A 16,544-nucleotide genomic window follows, 5' to 3' on the forward strand; every position below is an offset into this window, starting at 1 on the left:
TCAACCTACGTTACCAGGTCTAGCAACATTGGACTGAACCCGCACGGAAATGATAAGGATTGCATGGATTTGCTCAATGTTTTCGTCAATCTGGCTCCCAGTTACCTTGCGATTTCGCGTAACAGCGTCTCTTTTCTATCTTCGCAAAAAAAAATCCTTGCCGGCGACAATAGGTTTTCTTTGGTCTCTCAACGGCTACCATTCACTGGTTTTGCAACAGTGCAAAGAAAATAATTTCTTCTTAGAACACAACTAATTTGTGTCCGTTGAAAGTGTGTCAGAACAACAGACAATGAAACTAAAGAAGGTATAGGGTTCGCAGAAGTGGCGTTGCAGGACTAAACCGCAACACACCTGTGCTGCAAGAAGGAAAGAAAGGAAGAAGCTACAAAATGCTTTTGCAACAAATTCGTACCAAATCGTAGAAAACTCCGCGTAAAATCTCTTCCATAAAGCAAGGAAAAGAAAACCACAGCATGGAGTCAGGCAGCTATATAGGCTAGGCAAGCCAGCCCCGCGTGTGGGACTGGCCCGCGGAGTCTCACGACTTGCCGCAATCTCCGCAACACGACTAGAAGCTTCGGAATTGCCACGTAGTGTGCCCTGCTGTAGTCTTATTTTCTTCCTCCATGCAGCATATTCCCGTGGTGGCTGGACGTTTATAACGCTGTAGTTCACTCTGTAGCAATGGGAATCTGCTTGAAATTGGAACTTGCTGCCCATGTTCACCGTATCGATAACCTCGTTTTATTATACAGCACTCTGTATAAGTAATCGTGTGTTCCCATAGAAACGCATACGACCGCGCGTGATTACGCTACGGTGCATACGGGACTACCTGCATTCAGAGAGAGTGCTAGCGTGTCCTTCGGAAGGAACGGTTGCTCGTGCCATATTGAACAACGCATTCTAACCTTTCGCGAGAACAAGGCACCAGGCAGAACACCACTACGAACAAGTTTGCGCGTTGGTAGGGCCTTTAGGTTCGCAGCTTTATTTGCCGCTTTCTTGTATTTTTTTAAGCTGGACCATCGAGCGAGGGAGGTTCAGTAGATTCGCTGTGCAGGTCCCATGGTGGACTTGATGTGGAGAGACTTGACGTTGTGCCAGTCCCTCTTCAGCAGCGTCAGCAGCGATCTGATGGCTTCGTCGATGTTCTCGGCAAGCATTTCGGGCACCATTTTGACGTTGCCAACGGACACCGCGAGCCACAACACCTGCGTGTCAGGGAGAACGTCACAGTGAGATCTCGCCACGGGCGCTTGACGTCGCAGCAACCGTTTAGCCAACAAATATCAGCGACTGTGGAACCGTAAAGCAGTAGGGCTGTTGCGTACCCACAAGTCTCAATGGAGGAAGAGGATGGGGAGGCTTGCCCCTCCCTCTCTAATCGTTATTATCCGACCTGCCTCTAATCCAGTAAACTTAGCCTCGGTTTCACAAAAACAGCAAAAATAGAATGTGACAGCGAATCCAGCTCCTGCAACCGCCCTCAAAAAACGCTTCCAGAGCTGGTGCTAATTTTTTTTTTCTTTTGCTGACGATGTATTATTCATATGCGAGATAAAACTATTGGTGTCCCCCGACCGAACTTTCTTTTGCGCGCAAGAACCAGGGACGCAGAAGGCTTCTCTTTGTCTTACGCCATCTTTGTAACGTGGTTTTCGCGCGGTAAAATGTTTGTGTGTGGGGGAGGGGGGGTCAAAGTAAATAGTAGTAGCGGCACACTTCCTTTGCACGTTATACGTATTGAGCAGCCTACTTAGAAATTTGTTTCGCCCTTAACGTGAAGTACTGACGCGATAGCTGGTGAAATAAAATGCATAGTAAACTTTACACTGTTTCATGCGGTGTTTGTTGGAGGGAACATTTGCAGGTACGACCGCGCAATCTCCTTTCCAGAAGTTAAAATGAGAGTCGCATTAGATGGATGGACGGACGGACGGACGGACGGATGGATGTATGGATGCTATGAGCGTCCTCTTTGAAACGGGGTAGTGGGTTGCGCCACCAAGCTCTCGTTTGTGGAAGATGCGCCTCCTGGTGGTGAACCAACAAAGATCCGGCTTTTCTTCATCTTCGAATTCGGACTTCGCCACTGGTCCCTACTGAAACAACCCTTTTGCTTCTTAGTGCTGGTATCGTGCGGCTTTCCTCAAATTTCTATTCGGTCTACCCCGTTAATAGACCTCACGCTACCATTGAAGAAAGCAATACGATGTCAGCGCCATCCAGTAAACAAGAGAAGCCGAGCGCAAGGAGGAGACTTAATGAAGACGAAGCAGACGCGTTCAATCATCGTCATTGTGTGTAAAAGAAGAAAAATTAACTTAGGACCCACTCCGCAAATGCTGAAGGCGATAGAACACAAAGACGTGGACGCCAGATCTAACAAAAGACACAGGTGTTGACTGGGCGTTAGCCAATTGAGGGCAAATGCTGGCGCAGTCGCACTCTCCAGGATCATTATTCTCCATTGCTGTAGCTTCGGCAGAGTGGCTGAGGAGTAGAATACCGAGCTGCCAATCTGTGGGTCGTAAACTCGAATCTGTGCTTCACAATGAGAATTTTCGTTATTTTCTAGCAAATAATTTTGGGTTCCAGAGACGGACACCGGCCAACATCGAAAAGCGACCAGGGGAGTGGGGCCCAATAACAGCTACCGCTGTAGGAGAAAACGTAACTCCACCAACTATATACACGTGCGCAGCTATATACAGTCGGTCACTCAAGTTTACAGAACACCAGATTGCGCAAAATACTAAATTCACGCGAACCTCCATAGGCTCGAACTGAAAGTTTGTTTGTAATACATAGCAATCTATAATATACAAGCGTTATGCCTTAACAGAGCGAAAACTTACACTTGTGGTACAACCCATCTCCCGTAATCTATTGTGGTCGGCTCTAGACTGCGCGAATGATAATACCAGACCGGCTCACTCTTACAGAAACCCCTGCCAGTGAATCCCCGACAACAGCGGTCAGACAGCAGGGCGGCTATTTCTAACGTAAGGTAACGCAGTCTAATGCAAGCTAACACACACTGTGGTGATTCTGTCCCACCACCCTTACCCCCTAATATCCCACCTCGACCTACCTGAACGCTGTACCCACATTCCCACAAGTGCTAGGGTGGCTGACTCCAGCCACCACACATGAAGACTAATGGCGACTGGCGGACTTCGCCTACTCTGCTTTGGACATGGCGCAAGGGGAAATGCGTCACATAATTCGAAATACTCCGACAAACTTAAACAAGCTCTTGTGATGCGTTTGTTATATTTGGATTTGTTCTTTAGTGGAAAAGGAACTAAGGAAGAAATTTATCTACGGAAAAATAGCAAGAAGGAATAAAAGGAAGGAGGTTAACTACAATTTATTCAGTCTACTACCTTACACGTGGAGAGAAGAGAGGCCGTAGTGAAAGAAAGAGGGAGAAGACACCAGTCTTTCTTACACTTTCACATGCACTAAGCGAGGTGCAGCGTATCCACAGTCAGGCAATCAAGTCTGTTACCTTCAGGTACTGTAGAAGTACACGAAAGAAAAAGTATTACGAAATATATAAATATAACTCGCCTGAACGCTCTGCGCGCGAAATACAAGAGGCTTTAGGGCGCTAGCAGCGGACGCCCCAAATTCTACATATCCAGTGCCCAGTTTGCTGTATACAAGGGACTTACTTTACATGACTATCGGGCAGCAAGTTTTGCCTGTTCGTTATAGCGAATAATTCGTTTTATCCGGGTTCGTTATATCGAGATTATTCTGCAGCCATAAAATACGGTGCAAAGGAGAGCTCACGGCTGGAGAGTCGTCAACACGTGCCCTCCAGCGGTAGCTTCTAGCCGCCTCGTGAGTTGCGCATAGCACGCCGAGAGCGTAGCGGGGGCCGATCGTGACACGGTCGTCACTGACGGCTACCACGAGCAAAACACTGGCTCGGCACTTCCGACACTTCCTTTGTAGCAATTTGCTACGTTTGGGGGTGGATGTCTCATTTTCCCTTTATTAACTGGCTTGACAGATCAGGCAATCGTGAACGGGACATCTTACCTAACATTCAACGCGGCGATGGCGCCTGATTGCTGAGAGCAAGCGAACGGGACGACGTCTGGAGAGGCTGACTTAATTGCCCTCTCAGGTCATGCTTTTTTTTTGTACCTCTCTGACTTCGATGAAATTAGTCAGCAAGGTCTGGACTGACGACTTCTGAGAGCCGAACCACTTCATCAAACAATTTATCTTAAGTTTCCGCTGCAAAAAAAAAATATTTCGCAGATGTATGCAAATCCGAGCAACTCGTATAGCAAAGACAGCGAAGCTGCGTAAGGGATTTCCACACCTGTTGGAGTCTGGTTTGCAACAGCGTCGAAATATACCTAATTAGCAAACGCTACTTAATATTCGCTGCCTTTCCTCCGATAAACCCACGCTGGCCCACATAAAGTGGGAATGTACGGCTCAGCCAAGCAACGTCAACTCACCTATTCTAAGTGTCACGGACTTCGTACGGCAGTGGGAGGCACTGCTCGCAAGCGAGGATCGGGGGAGCCAAATGGCCCTCCTGGACCAAGCTCAGCGAGCCGCAAGAGCCAATGGAGCCCTGGACTGAGGGCCCCACCCAGACCTGCCATAACTCCGATTAACTGATCAATAAAGTTTTTTTTTCTCTCTCTCTTCTCCGATATACCCGAGTCCTTTCGTATACTTCCCTATCTCCGAACTTTTATACTCTCCACTACATCCGTCGCATGTTCCTGTACGCTGCGTTGGCCTTGCCGACGCCGACTGCACGTTTCGACGGCCCGGTCGTACGGCCTTGAGATGCAGGCTGCGTTAGTGGGCTGTTCTCTAACATTTGATGTCGACAACGCAGCCCGTACGCGAAATTCTTTGCGAAAATCCCCTTAAAGTCCAACTCCAACTAAGTTTAGGACCGCGTAAAGAAGCCCAATTTAATGTAGCCCAGATAAAAAGATGGCTCCTCGCAAAATTTGGCGTTTGAAATACGAGCTGAAGCGTCACGAAAAGCTCGCAAAAATATTCAGTTTTTTCGATACCGAAACTGCAAAACAAAAAAAAAGAACGCCGCCATTACCGATCGCCGTACTGAGACTTACCGTCATAGCGACATCCACCAGGTGTGCGCGTCGTCTGCTTAGCTGTTGTTTACAGCTTGCCAGCGAGAAAACTAAGCAGTTACCAGCCCTGTGGCTTTGCCAACGTGGCTTTAGCGGTGTGTGCTATACCACTCGTGACAAATTTTGCCAATGTGAAATTTTGTTGCCGTTGACCTCGAACAGCTCCGCTGCCGAAATTGCGCACCGCGGGAAAGCCTCGAGACTGCCTTACCCTCTTCATTTGGAACCTCATGGTCGTCTTCACCTCGTGGATCTTCTCGCGCAAGCAATCGTCGTCCTCCAGCGGCAATGGCAGCTTGCCCACCTTTTTCATCATGGGACCCACGAGGTCGGTGACGTCCTTCAGGATGGTGGTCGACCCAAGGAAGCCGTCGTACTTCTTGACTGTGCAAGAACGAAAATGTACGGCGTGTCGACACATTTCGAAGAAATGCGCGCCAGACGATGACGCGTGACGTGCGCCACTGCGTCTTTCGCGGTCATCGTCTTTCTTGGCTCAGCGTGTACGTCGTTAAGCGAGCGCCAGCCAATCCAGCAGTCCAGCCAATCCAGCTGGCGCCAGCCAATCCAGCAAAAAATACCCTCCTGCAGCACAAGAGATAAGGGTGTCCGGCACCGTCGGTTGATGCCCGCTCTTCGCTCCCTCGCTCTTTCGCTCCCTTTCGAGATCGACCCCCATTCTCCATTGCCTTTCCAACAACCGGAGTGAGAGCCCATTGATTTTTATTCGTTACAAAAACAATGAGGTGCAGTTGACAGCCAAGGCATCAGCGCGAGCGAATCAAACGTACCCTTGTACTCGGTTAGCTAACATCGTATCCGTGCAAAAAAAAAATCTGTAAGACGCTTAAACCTCCCCTTTAAGAGTGGAACGCGATAGCAATCGCAGATCCCTGACTGCTTGTCACGCTTCCCGGCAACCGCAGCTTTCTTGCGGATGTGCGGAACAGAGCGCCATCTGGATGGTGTTGCAAGAAGTCGAGCGGACCGCCCCACTCTGTGAATGGTAGAAACGCTGGAAAGGAGGTTTGTGTCTGAGTTTCCGCGTGACCAAATTATGTTGTCTGGCATATTCAAATTACAATCCGACGCTGTAATTTCTGTAGGTTCAGTTTAGGTCGCACTTAACGATTTTTCTGACGCATTTTACTTTGAGGAGTTGAATTAGTTGAGGGACGCCTCTGCACCGCGCAGAGGGCCTGCGTGGTTGTGTTTAGGAATGACTTCGTGAAACGACGTCCGACGCCCTCACCAGATTTTCTTGCGGCATGGGGACACGGACACACCGAACGCTTGTGCCAGCTGGCTTGTGAGTGGCGTCAATATGGAGGTCGCACAAAAAGGGCGGTTGGGCGACGACGAGTATTTCTCTGCTAAAAAAACGATGTTATTGGCAAGAGTGTAATCCCTATATGCTTAAAAAAGCAATGCTCATGACGCACTTTACTCAGCGTACTAAGCCATGAGAGTTTCATGCCATAATTACGAGAGGGAACTCTGGCGCTTGTGTCTACGGGGGCTGCAATGGGAGCGCTTGCGCGAAGCAGCTACAACGTGCCGTTTACCTATCGCGTGGTGAGGGCTTTCATCGCACGAGTCATGGCCTTCGAGATCGGCAGGCGTGCGGTGTTTAATCTCGGAAACCATGCACGAGACAGATCTCTACAAAAATTACTGGAGGGAACATGCACTGGCGCTAGCATGTCTACGGAATTAAAACCCCTTTGCTCGTCTCAAACATAGCAACAGCTTTCGGCAGCACCGCTTGGGTTGTGCCAAGAGAAAAACAGTTTATTTGCACGAGTTGTGTGGCATTAGGCGGCCAACCCTGGAGTTCGGCGTCTATTTTGAAGCCATTCGCTGCTTTTCTCGTTGTGGGAACAAAGGAAGAGCCCGGCTACTCCGAAACCGTTATCGTCACATCAAAGCCATATCATATCAAAAGACAAGTTCGGGCGCAGACCAGCGCGCCAGTTGATAACGGAGATCGATGCGCGTGAGGCGCTTATCGTGATCATCTTCTGGCCCAAAATACGGAGGGGGGGCGCCTAAGTTATCTTCCATTCGCGTAGCTCTCCGTAGTTTTCGCGTAGTTTTCAAAGATCCAGTGTCATTACGCGGGAGCTGCAAGGAATGACCGTTCCGGTAGCATGGGAACGATGAGCCGTACGCAGATGTGGCTAAGCTACGTCCTTCCAATTCCAGACGGCTTTGCGACTTCGAAAATTACCATTCTTCGACAAAGCCTTGCGCGTTATCATTTCAGCAATTCGCAATAACTGCGCACTTCGACAGGGACTAACTGCTCTGTCGCGTTTATAGAACCATGACTGCTTGGAAATTCAGAAAGGCAAAACAAGAAAGTTTGAATCCGCAAGCCCCAGGTTTAAACAAATCCATGCGCTAGCCCTCATTCCCACGGCAGCGGAACGACCGCAAAGTTGCAATGCCCTTTCTGTTGCAAACCCTGCGGTGACGTTTGACTGAACCCGACGTGAGCGAGCGAGTCAGAAATCGGACTGACCGAGACCGACGTGACCGCGTTTAGCTGAACTCGCCTCTGACGAGTCTGGGCAACGACGTACGGCACACAGCAACACAACGTCGAGCCGTAACATCAACGCGTTCGAACTGGGCTTCCGATTTCGCGACGCCATATTGGTTCTGCGCCAGTCTCAGCGCTCGGGCCCAACCTGTCCGCGTTTGCATGCGCGCTGCAAGCGGATCAGGCTGGCCAGCGTTTAGACGAGCTCGACAGGCCGGTGCAATCCCGACGAGCCGATTCGACCCGCTTCCGTCGCGGGTTCATGCAATACGCCGTGCATGTTGCAATGAAATGACGGTTGGCCGCTGCGATGGCTATTGTTTTGTCAAAATAAGTGACTACGAGTATTTGTCTCCCCTAAAACGGTCGTGCTGGCAAACGTATCCACGCGTATCTTTAAAAGCGTGTAGAAGAAAGGAAGCAAGCGTGCTCAAACACTTTAGGCAAAAGTGCAATGCTTGTTGCCAGACTTAGAAAGCGTTCTAAGCTAAACCCGTGTTGTTCGACAGCCAGAATCAGAACGCGAGGAATAGCCCGGCATTTCCCGTCTTTGCGCATCGCGGACCAACAGCAATCTGTGACGTGCTAGTAGTCACGTGATGCGCCGTCGGCGCAACGTTTATCGATAAACGCTGTACCGGCCTGGAAAAAGAAAACATTTGTTCCATCGCGCGAATGAGTGTGCGAGACCAAATTAGGGAGGCGGGTACAGCCGCACGCACTAATTCTCCTGGCGAAGCTGGGCCGCTTTTTCATCCTCTGGACGATCTCCATGTCGATGAAGTCGACGCCGTTTTCTCGGGCCCCCTGGCAGTGTTTTTGGTTTCCGATGACGCACACCTTGAAGTTGGGCTTCAAGCAGTGTTTCACCCTGCGACGTGAGCGTGCAGAATGTCACCTTCATAATCCGTAAGAACGAAGACCTCTCCCAGCCTGGAGTGCGATCTTGTACGCGTTCCAAAATAGAACGGAGGCGGTCCGTTCCACTGAGCTGCACACGATTTGTCAATTTGAACCGTGAGGAACGCCATGGCGTCAATTGTGACGTGATATCTGCTGTCAATCAGTCTGTGTCGTCTGCTATCGGACGAACGCTACGGAACGGACCGCCTATTTCGTGACATAAAGAATGGACCACCTCCGTTCGACTTTGGAACGCGTACAAGATCTCGAATTATCTCAGTTCTTTGTCGACCGAACTAGCCTTGATCCCGCTAATTGTTGACGATTATTGTAGCGGGAAAACATATATAAGCACCAACACGTCTGATATTTTTTAGAGTGTAGAATTAGAGATCGTTTGGTCCGTAAGCGTACGTATTAGCGTTCTCAGAATACTGGGGGTCCTATCTTGAGCGCCCGCCGCGGTGGCTTAGCAGCTGTTGCGTTGCGTCGCCAAACACGAGGAGGTAGGTCGCGGGACCGAATCCTGACCTCGGCGGCCGCATTTCAGTGGGGGTGAAATACTAGAACGTCCGTGTCCCGTGCATTTGGGGCACCTTAATAAAGGCCCCCTGGGGGTCAAAATTAATTCTGAGTCCCCACTACGGTGTGCGCCTCATAAATTGTGGTTCTGGCACGTAAAACCCGAGAATTCAATTCAGTTCTGGAGTAGAGCGCTATGTTGGGAGAGTTGGTGCATAGTTAGTTCGACTTAAAGAACGCCGTTCTTCTGCCGGTTTCTTTCTTTTTCCACGACTTGTATACTCTGCGCCACGATATATTGGGTTAGAATCAAAGCAAGTGCACTGTGAAGTAACCTTTCTGGGCCTGTATTATTGTTACTTTTCTTTTCGTTGCTGTTTATATTGTATTTATTTTGTAGTTGTATCGACCACCCTGCTTGGACCATGAGTCCGCAGTATTGTATAAATAAAGAAAATATCCCAGATATTGTCATATTCCGTCATATTGTCAAGTTTCGTATTGGCGGCATCTTGAGCAAATCAGAGAGGCCTAGCGGTCCTCTGGGCCCATCTGACTGGTTCAAAATGCAGCCATCACCGAATTTGACAATACAGCCGAATATGACAAGGCGCAGAACACGACCTACTGCATAAAGGGCGACCTGCGCATCCCGTGGTCGCCTACGGCAGCGCGCGGCCGAAGAAATACCACGTGATCATTGAGTAGGGACCAAGCGTGCCGGTAGAGGCCGCCAGTGCTCACCCTCACAGCAACGCCAGAAACGCTCCGGCCCTGATGTCGTGGCGCAGAACATCACCCCAGTGAGGAGTGCGGTAGCAACAACGCTGGTAGCGGCATCGTGTGACGCGGAGTTTACCCAGAGAACAGAGCCGTCTTAAAACTTCAGTGGCCTACGTACTATATTCTATTTAACTGATGTCGTGAAGCATCGGTATCGAAATAAATGTTGAAGTGCACTCATCTTGCGATTTTCATTCGAGGAGAACACTCGCGTCAAACAAGCGACGGCGGCTGCACGGATAGCACAGACAGGTACACCCGGCCACAAAAGCTTACGGACCACGGGGTCTCAGAAAACGTTCGATACACGAGCAGCTTGTAGCGGTAGCCAGTAAAACTGTATACGATAATGTTGTTCGCATATTCTAGTCGAGGCCCCAAATGCAAATACCAGGCGGCATTGTGAGGTTGCGGAGATATTCAGCTTTTTTGTCACATTTCATAGTCCTAACATTTCGCGGCCGGGTGTTCATGGAGCAAGGAAAAAGATAGGAGAGAGCATTGCGTCACGCAGCGAGCCCTGGCAAGCGATTGCTCCGTGACTCCAGTCCCTTTGCTCAGTCTGTCTGCACAACACGTGACCTCGTGCGTCGAGATCACGGGTGCAAGAATCGAGATTTGCCGAGACGTTTGGTTCCCGGTAGTTGGTTCCTTATTCTATGGCTAGTTTTTAATCGATGCGCGGTGGGGCGGCAGCTGCTCGGCATGCTCTGCCTGTCCCCCTGGTCACATGCTGCCTGTATCTTTGGTCACGTGTTTGGACGTTCGACACAATTCGCTTTAACTGCGTTGCTCGATGCTCTATCCTGTCCTTTACCGTCCTCCACGGGCAGGCATACGCAGGCGCAAACAACTGCGCGGTCGTTACACGTAAACTGCCAGAGATCGAGAATAGCAAATTAGCATTTTTAACAGTATGGCGCATTTTATTAGCTTATAGCATTTCCAATCACGAAAAGGTGGTTTAAAATTGCTCCTGTGTAAATGATACATGAAAGGCAGGGAGGTTAACCAGGACTGAGCCGGGTTGGCTACCCTACACTGGGAAAAGAAAAAGGGGGAGAAAAAGATTAAAAGAACGGAAAGTCCACTGGGGATATCGTTCGGTCACTCAATCCGGATCACAGACGGTGACTCAATCCAGTAGCTTTCAAATATCCCAGCAGCGCTTTTGTGGGCTTTTGTAGCTGCGATATGCGAGGCCATGGTCTCAAGATCTTGTTCAAGGTGAACGGTTTTCTGATTTAGAGCTGTGCAGAGGTCATGTCTTTCATTTTCAAAAGATGGCCAGTAGCACAGTAGATGTTCTGTAGTCTCTTAGACACCGCAGCCATTGCACTCGACGCTATCAGCCATTCCAGTCGAACACGTATATGCATTGGTGAATGCGACGCCCCCCCCCCCCAAGCGTAAGCGGCACCAATAAAAAAAAAACAGTCGGAAACGTTATGCGGTACACGAATTAGTGAAGACAAACACAGGGTACGTTAGCAAAATGCCCGAATACTAGCGCACCTAAATGCGCCGGATGTGGGCTTGGTCTTGTGGGGATTCATGTTCTTGAGAGCGATTTGCATCTCTACCGTCTCGACGAACTTGCGTTTCCGGCTGGCCGACTCCTCGATGACCTTATTGATGCACTCATTGAGCAGCTCTCGGTTAACCTTGTTACTGCGTAAAAGAAAAAGGAAGGAAGTAATAATAATTAGGTGGCAGTTAAATGGAACCGCCCAGCGGCGAATGTCGCGGAGTATCGGTAGTCAATCTCGGAGGAATGGTCTTGTGCTCTGCAAATGCTGAAAGCGATTACAGGATCCGGAAACGCGTCATGGCCGCCATGTTTTGCACATTGCTTATAAGTAGGCGTTGCCGCCAGTGGTGTCACTAGAGCTACTCTGCTTTCGAAAGGACTCTTAATCACCCGCCGAGATGAATCAGGGGCTCTGGCATATGGAATAAAACAAAGAATTAAAAGAGACCTAGCGTCACGTGACAAAACTGAACTGGAAGAATCATGGAGGAAGAAAAAAGACTAGGAGGTAGCTCGACGCGATAATTTCGAAGCGTAGTCACATAAAATACGAAGGAAAACGTGCAAGTGTTAAGGCATGCGCTAGTTAGTAACAGTCCATTTCAATGTTGTTGACAGCGCACACATACTAATGAAACAAGGGAAAGGTAGAGAGTTAAATGGGCCTCGGAAATCTTTCTTTGCATGCCTGCTCCTTGCTTTCTTAAGTATGTGTGCGGTGTAAACACCGTCGATGTGAAGGAAAGATTACCAAGACGGCGCCAAATAAAACAACAGACGAAGGAAGGAGACACGAGACAACCACGTAGGCGCACTAACAACTGAGTTTTATTTCTTCACGTACGGATACATAGCTGCTGTCAAGGATCAAAACAAGAACAGGGCCGTCATCTGCATCGCACAAGGAAGCCACGATACAGAATAACTTCTAAGCGTCGCTCCCAAGATACGCCAGTTCCTTTGTCGATAGAGAAACTTAGGCTTCACTAATACAATCATCATCACGCTTCTTGATCTCAAGCGCTTCCAATATCTCCCTTGTCAGTTGATCATCAGCTCTGTTCAACTGAGCATCAACTGATCATCAGCTGATTCATCAACTGATTCAACTGATCATCAGCTCTGCGCCTACGTGGTTCTCTCGTGTCTCCTTCCTTCGTCTGTTGTTTTATTTGGCGCCGTCTTTGTAATCATGCATAACCAACTCGCCCACCAGCACGTGCTCATTGAAGGAAAGGTTCACGGCAGATTATACCCTCGTCATGTGACAGGTCCGCAACCATGTAGGGTCTATTTCCCAAGAGTCAATGTGCCCATGGTCTCCGATCCGAAGCAAAAAAGGGGACAGTGTCAGAGTAGGTCGCCTTGGCGAGGTTAGCTACTTGACGTCGTGCTTCCTCCCGGTCTTTTTTTTTTTTTTTGCTCCCTCCATGCAAAGATTGTCGGCCCAGCTTGTGGTGAGAACGCGATAGGCTTCATGGATAGGGTAGGTTTCAGTGCCTCGAACTGCCGCGCTGTCCCGAAAAGGCAGCGTGTGCGAGTACAACGTGCAAGTGCCGTACTTACAAGTTGCAACGAAGATAAATGTACATACGTTACAAGAAACTACCATACGAATAAACACGTAATGAAGCCAGAGAAATCATATGGGTTTATTTTGGTTGTTTCGCTTCATTAAAATGTAATATAAAGGTAAGCGGTAAAAAAAAAGTGCACTAAAAGACAACTTGCCGCAGGCGGGAACCGAACCCATACCTTCCGAATTACGTGTGCATTGCTTCGCCAATAAAGTCGTCTATTTACAACACGTAAGTGTTGAAAGCCACCCTGGCAATAAAGCTGTAATAGCACAGCTTGACGAGGCCAGGGAGCCGCCACCAGGCAACAACAGCATTAGGCTACCGCGGTGGTCAGCCTCCTGCCTAATTTCTTAGGTATCTGTGTGTGTGTGCAACTTATAGCCATGAGAGTGTTAGCCAGCGCAACCCACGGCCAAGTTGCGCACCCGCGTCGGCAGAAAATGTGCACAAACGATGGCAATGCATCCCTGTACAAGTACGCGTCAATTTTTACCAATATAACCACAACCAAACATGCGTGGGTTGATCCAGTCAGCCGATAGCGCGGCCGGGACTCGCAAGTCACATATTGAGTCGACCTTTGGAGGCGCGGGAAACTAAGAGGCAAAGTAGGGACGATTCGACGGTCAGTTGGCTTGAGAAGGCTCGCTGCGTGACATATCATCATGCTCCCTTCCTATATTTCCTTTCCTTCCTTCTGCTGTAACGTACTGGTGTAGTCGCGAATTTGATTCCCGGTCATGACGACCTGCGGGAGGTATTGTTTAACAGTCCCCAAAGTGGACATGTCCATTTCGTCTGCTGCTGAAGTTCTGATTGACTTGGCTCGGCTTGCGCGTCCACGACAGCCAGGCGCCACAGCCCTTCAACAGCAGACGTGTCCACTAGGTGGATTCTTACAGAATACATCCCCGTGGGCCCGTATTCCCGAAAGGCTTTCATGCTAGAATTGTTCGTAAGAGCAAATTACAACCAATCCTGATGCTGGGCATATTAGTATTGAAGTCGGCTTCCACTTACGCAATCACTTACGAGTGAAAAAGCTTTGTAAATTCGGGCCAAGATTTCGTAGCGGAGGAGTGCAAAATGCATTCGCACTCTAGCGGATTCGGGGCGTACCGAATAAACAAGCATTATCGCAGCCCGTGATCGCAAGGCGTAATGTAGCTAAAACGCGGGTGCCGATTGCCGTCCGCAGCGCGCACTGAGACGCCAGAACAGGGTTGTCAGTTTCGTGGAACAAACTCTGCGGTGTAGCGAAATGTGTACCGCTGTGCCAAAAAGTGCACGGGCTACGTTGCTTGCGACCGTCAGGCTGTTCAAGGGCGTTCCTGTGGCACTCCGCAAGTTGCGGCGAACCAAAGGAACGAAAAGAGTCTTGGTGCTCTCGATCCAGAGCTTTTGAGGGGTCCGAGAGGGCCACAGATGTTCGAACCTCCGCCTCACAGCCGAGCGGCATTATTGTGGCGAAAGCGCGGAAGTAGCCCGCGTACTTTTTGACAGAGGCTGTGCGTAAGCCCTGCCGCTATCAAGCGTAAAACCAAGAAAACGGTTATTGCGTACCTCATGATTGTGCCCGCGGCCCCACCCAAACCCGCGCTAGAGGCCAGCGCCGCGCTTCCTCCCCGTCGGCTTGCACGGGCGTACAGCGCGTGCCTGGCAACGGGGCTCGGCGCACCTGCAACCATGGTCGATGATATCCACCACCATGCGGTTAGATCAGAAAAAGAAAGAGGCAGAAGAAACACGTAGAGTTTTTCTTCTTAATTTCTTCTAAATGCCATCAGCAATTCATCTAGTTTGACTCATCAATTGCACCATGGTCCTTCGTTCCCAGTTCTACCTTTTCTAGCCTCTTCATTATTTCCCGCGATTGCTAATATTTGTGCATGCAGACGACGCTCGCTCTTGCCCCATCTACCCACCGTGGATAAGTACCATATTACTTTGAAAGCTCGTCATCATCATTCATGTCCCGATTTACTTTGATGGGAAAGCATCAAGTGGCCCATTGAACGAAAAAGCCGGCGTCTCTAGTCTGTGCCAGCAAAACGGCGCCAAGTCCCACTGGCTGCGACGCCACGAGCGCGCCTTGACGCATCTAGCTCAGCGAGACAGCGGGCTGAACTATCTCTCTCACGTGACCCCACCATGGGCTTAGCTGCTGCGTGCGCCTGTCAGCCTTGCTCATTCGAGAAACCGAAAACCCACCCCAAAGCCCAAGTAGGCTGGCAAAAAAAGCCTCCCTTTAAAATGTGTGCACATGAAACTACATTCTTTGAACCGTCCGTGAGGTTACGCTGCTGGATCGTGGCGCAAATTTAAGCCGATCAGCGTTCTTTAGGAACGTCATCCACTTTCCGCGTCTTTTGCCTAGTGACCCAAGTTGTCTACTGGCTTGGGCCACAAGGTACGTGCTCTGGCTGCCTTCCTACCGAGCAGACAGCGTGGGCCACTGGGATGAGTAGACAACTTGCTGCTGTCTGGCCTAGTACACAATCTGGGTCATTGGTATGTGCACGAGCAGGCAACTTTGGCACAGTGTGTGTGATATTGGTGTGTACCCATTCTTGGCCAGCCTCCCAGGATGGTGACGCAAGGGGTACGTAAATCTTGAAGCCATATAGTGTCCCACTCCCGACAGACGCATCTGTATCGAGCGCGGCCGCTTTATATAGCCATTGCAACGAAGTTGCATCCAGGATACTATGGTGATAGTGGGGGATTGCTGCGGCCTTTCAACTGGGGCGCAGTGATTACGGTGTTGTGGTATTATTCGGTATTACGGTTGGCAGCGAAATTCCTACTCCGTGTGTAAACTGGTGTGCCCATATGCGGTTTCGGAACTTACGGATAGATTGGAATACAATATTCATCATAACTTATAAAACATATTCGTCCCCAATTACGCGACCATCATAGTAAGTTCTCGCAGCCATCGACTATTCCATGCTGAATATGTTGCGGTCCTCGCAAGATGATCAAAGCTTAGCATTATTTGGCTCGAAAAAATTGGAGGAAGGAAGGAACTAGGAAGGAGTGTAACGCAATAAAACTAAAGAGAGTCGACCCAACGCGTGGTCATGTCGCAGGGAGCTTTGGTGTCTGCCACCGCCGTGCTCAGTGTAGTACGCTTTCCCGAAAAAAAAAACAGCGGGTGCTGCAGTAACGCGGCGCGGATGTCGAACTCGAACGTGCCAACGAAGATGATAAATGTACAAGTTACAATAAACCACCCAAGTTGCGTGAGCCAATCGAGGGAAAATGTCCACAGAGTGGTTGGCAAAGCACCTTGACCAGTGCGCGTCGTATAGAGGAACCAAGCACTCTGGGCCGAGTCCACCTCCAGCGCAGGGTCACGTGTCAGGCCGACTGTTTGAAGGAGAAAAAGCGAAAGGAATGGCTTCACGAAGAGTTGGCTTGTGAAGGCTCTCACTCGTAGTTTATTTCCTTCATCTATGGCTTGAACCATACTGGAGAGGGACATAACTCAGCAAAGGTCGGTTTCTCGTGGCTTCCCACTCTGCCCCGTC

At 49.6% G+C, this 16,544-nt stretch overlaps 1 protein-coding gene across 1 annotated transcript; it reads right to left on the minus strand.

Annotated features, from left to right (window-relative positions):
* Nucleotides 1-818: 818 nt before the first annotated feature.
* LOC142564773 (large ribosomal subunit protein uL1-like) lies at nucleotides 819-14,700 on the minus strand. The gene is made up of 5 exons (XM_075675926.1): nucleotides 14,575-14,700; nucleotides 11,416-11,571; nucleotides 8,415-8,563; nucleotides 5,359-5,531; nucleotides 819-1,217 (listed from the first exon to the last, which is right to left on the minus strand). Exons 1-5 carry the CDS (start codon nucleotides 14,697-14,699, stop codon nucleotides 1,047-1,049), a joined length of 774 nt encoding a protein of 257 aa, XP_075532041.1. The 5' UTR covers nucleotide 14,700; the 3' UTR covers nucleotides 819-1,046.
* Nucleotides 14,701-16,544: the final 1,844 nt, after the last annotated feature.

This window comes from Dermacentor variabilis, chromosome 11 (genome assembly GCF_050947875.1).
Source record: "Dermacentor variabilis isolate Ectoservices chromosome 11, ASM5094787v1, whole genome shotgun sequence".
NCBI lineage: Eukaryota > Metazoa > Arthropoda > Arachnida > Ixodida > Ixodidae > Dermacentor > Dermacentor variabilis.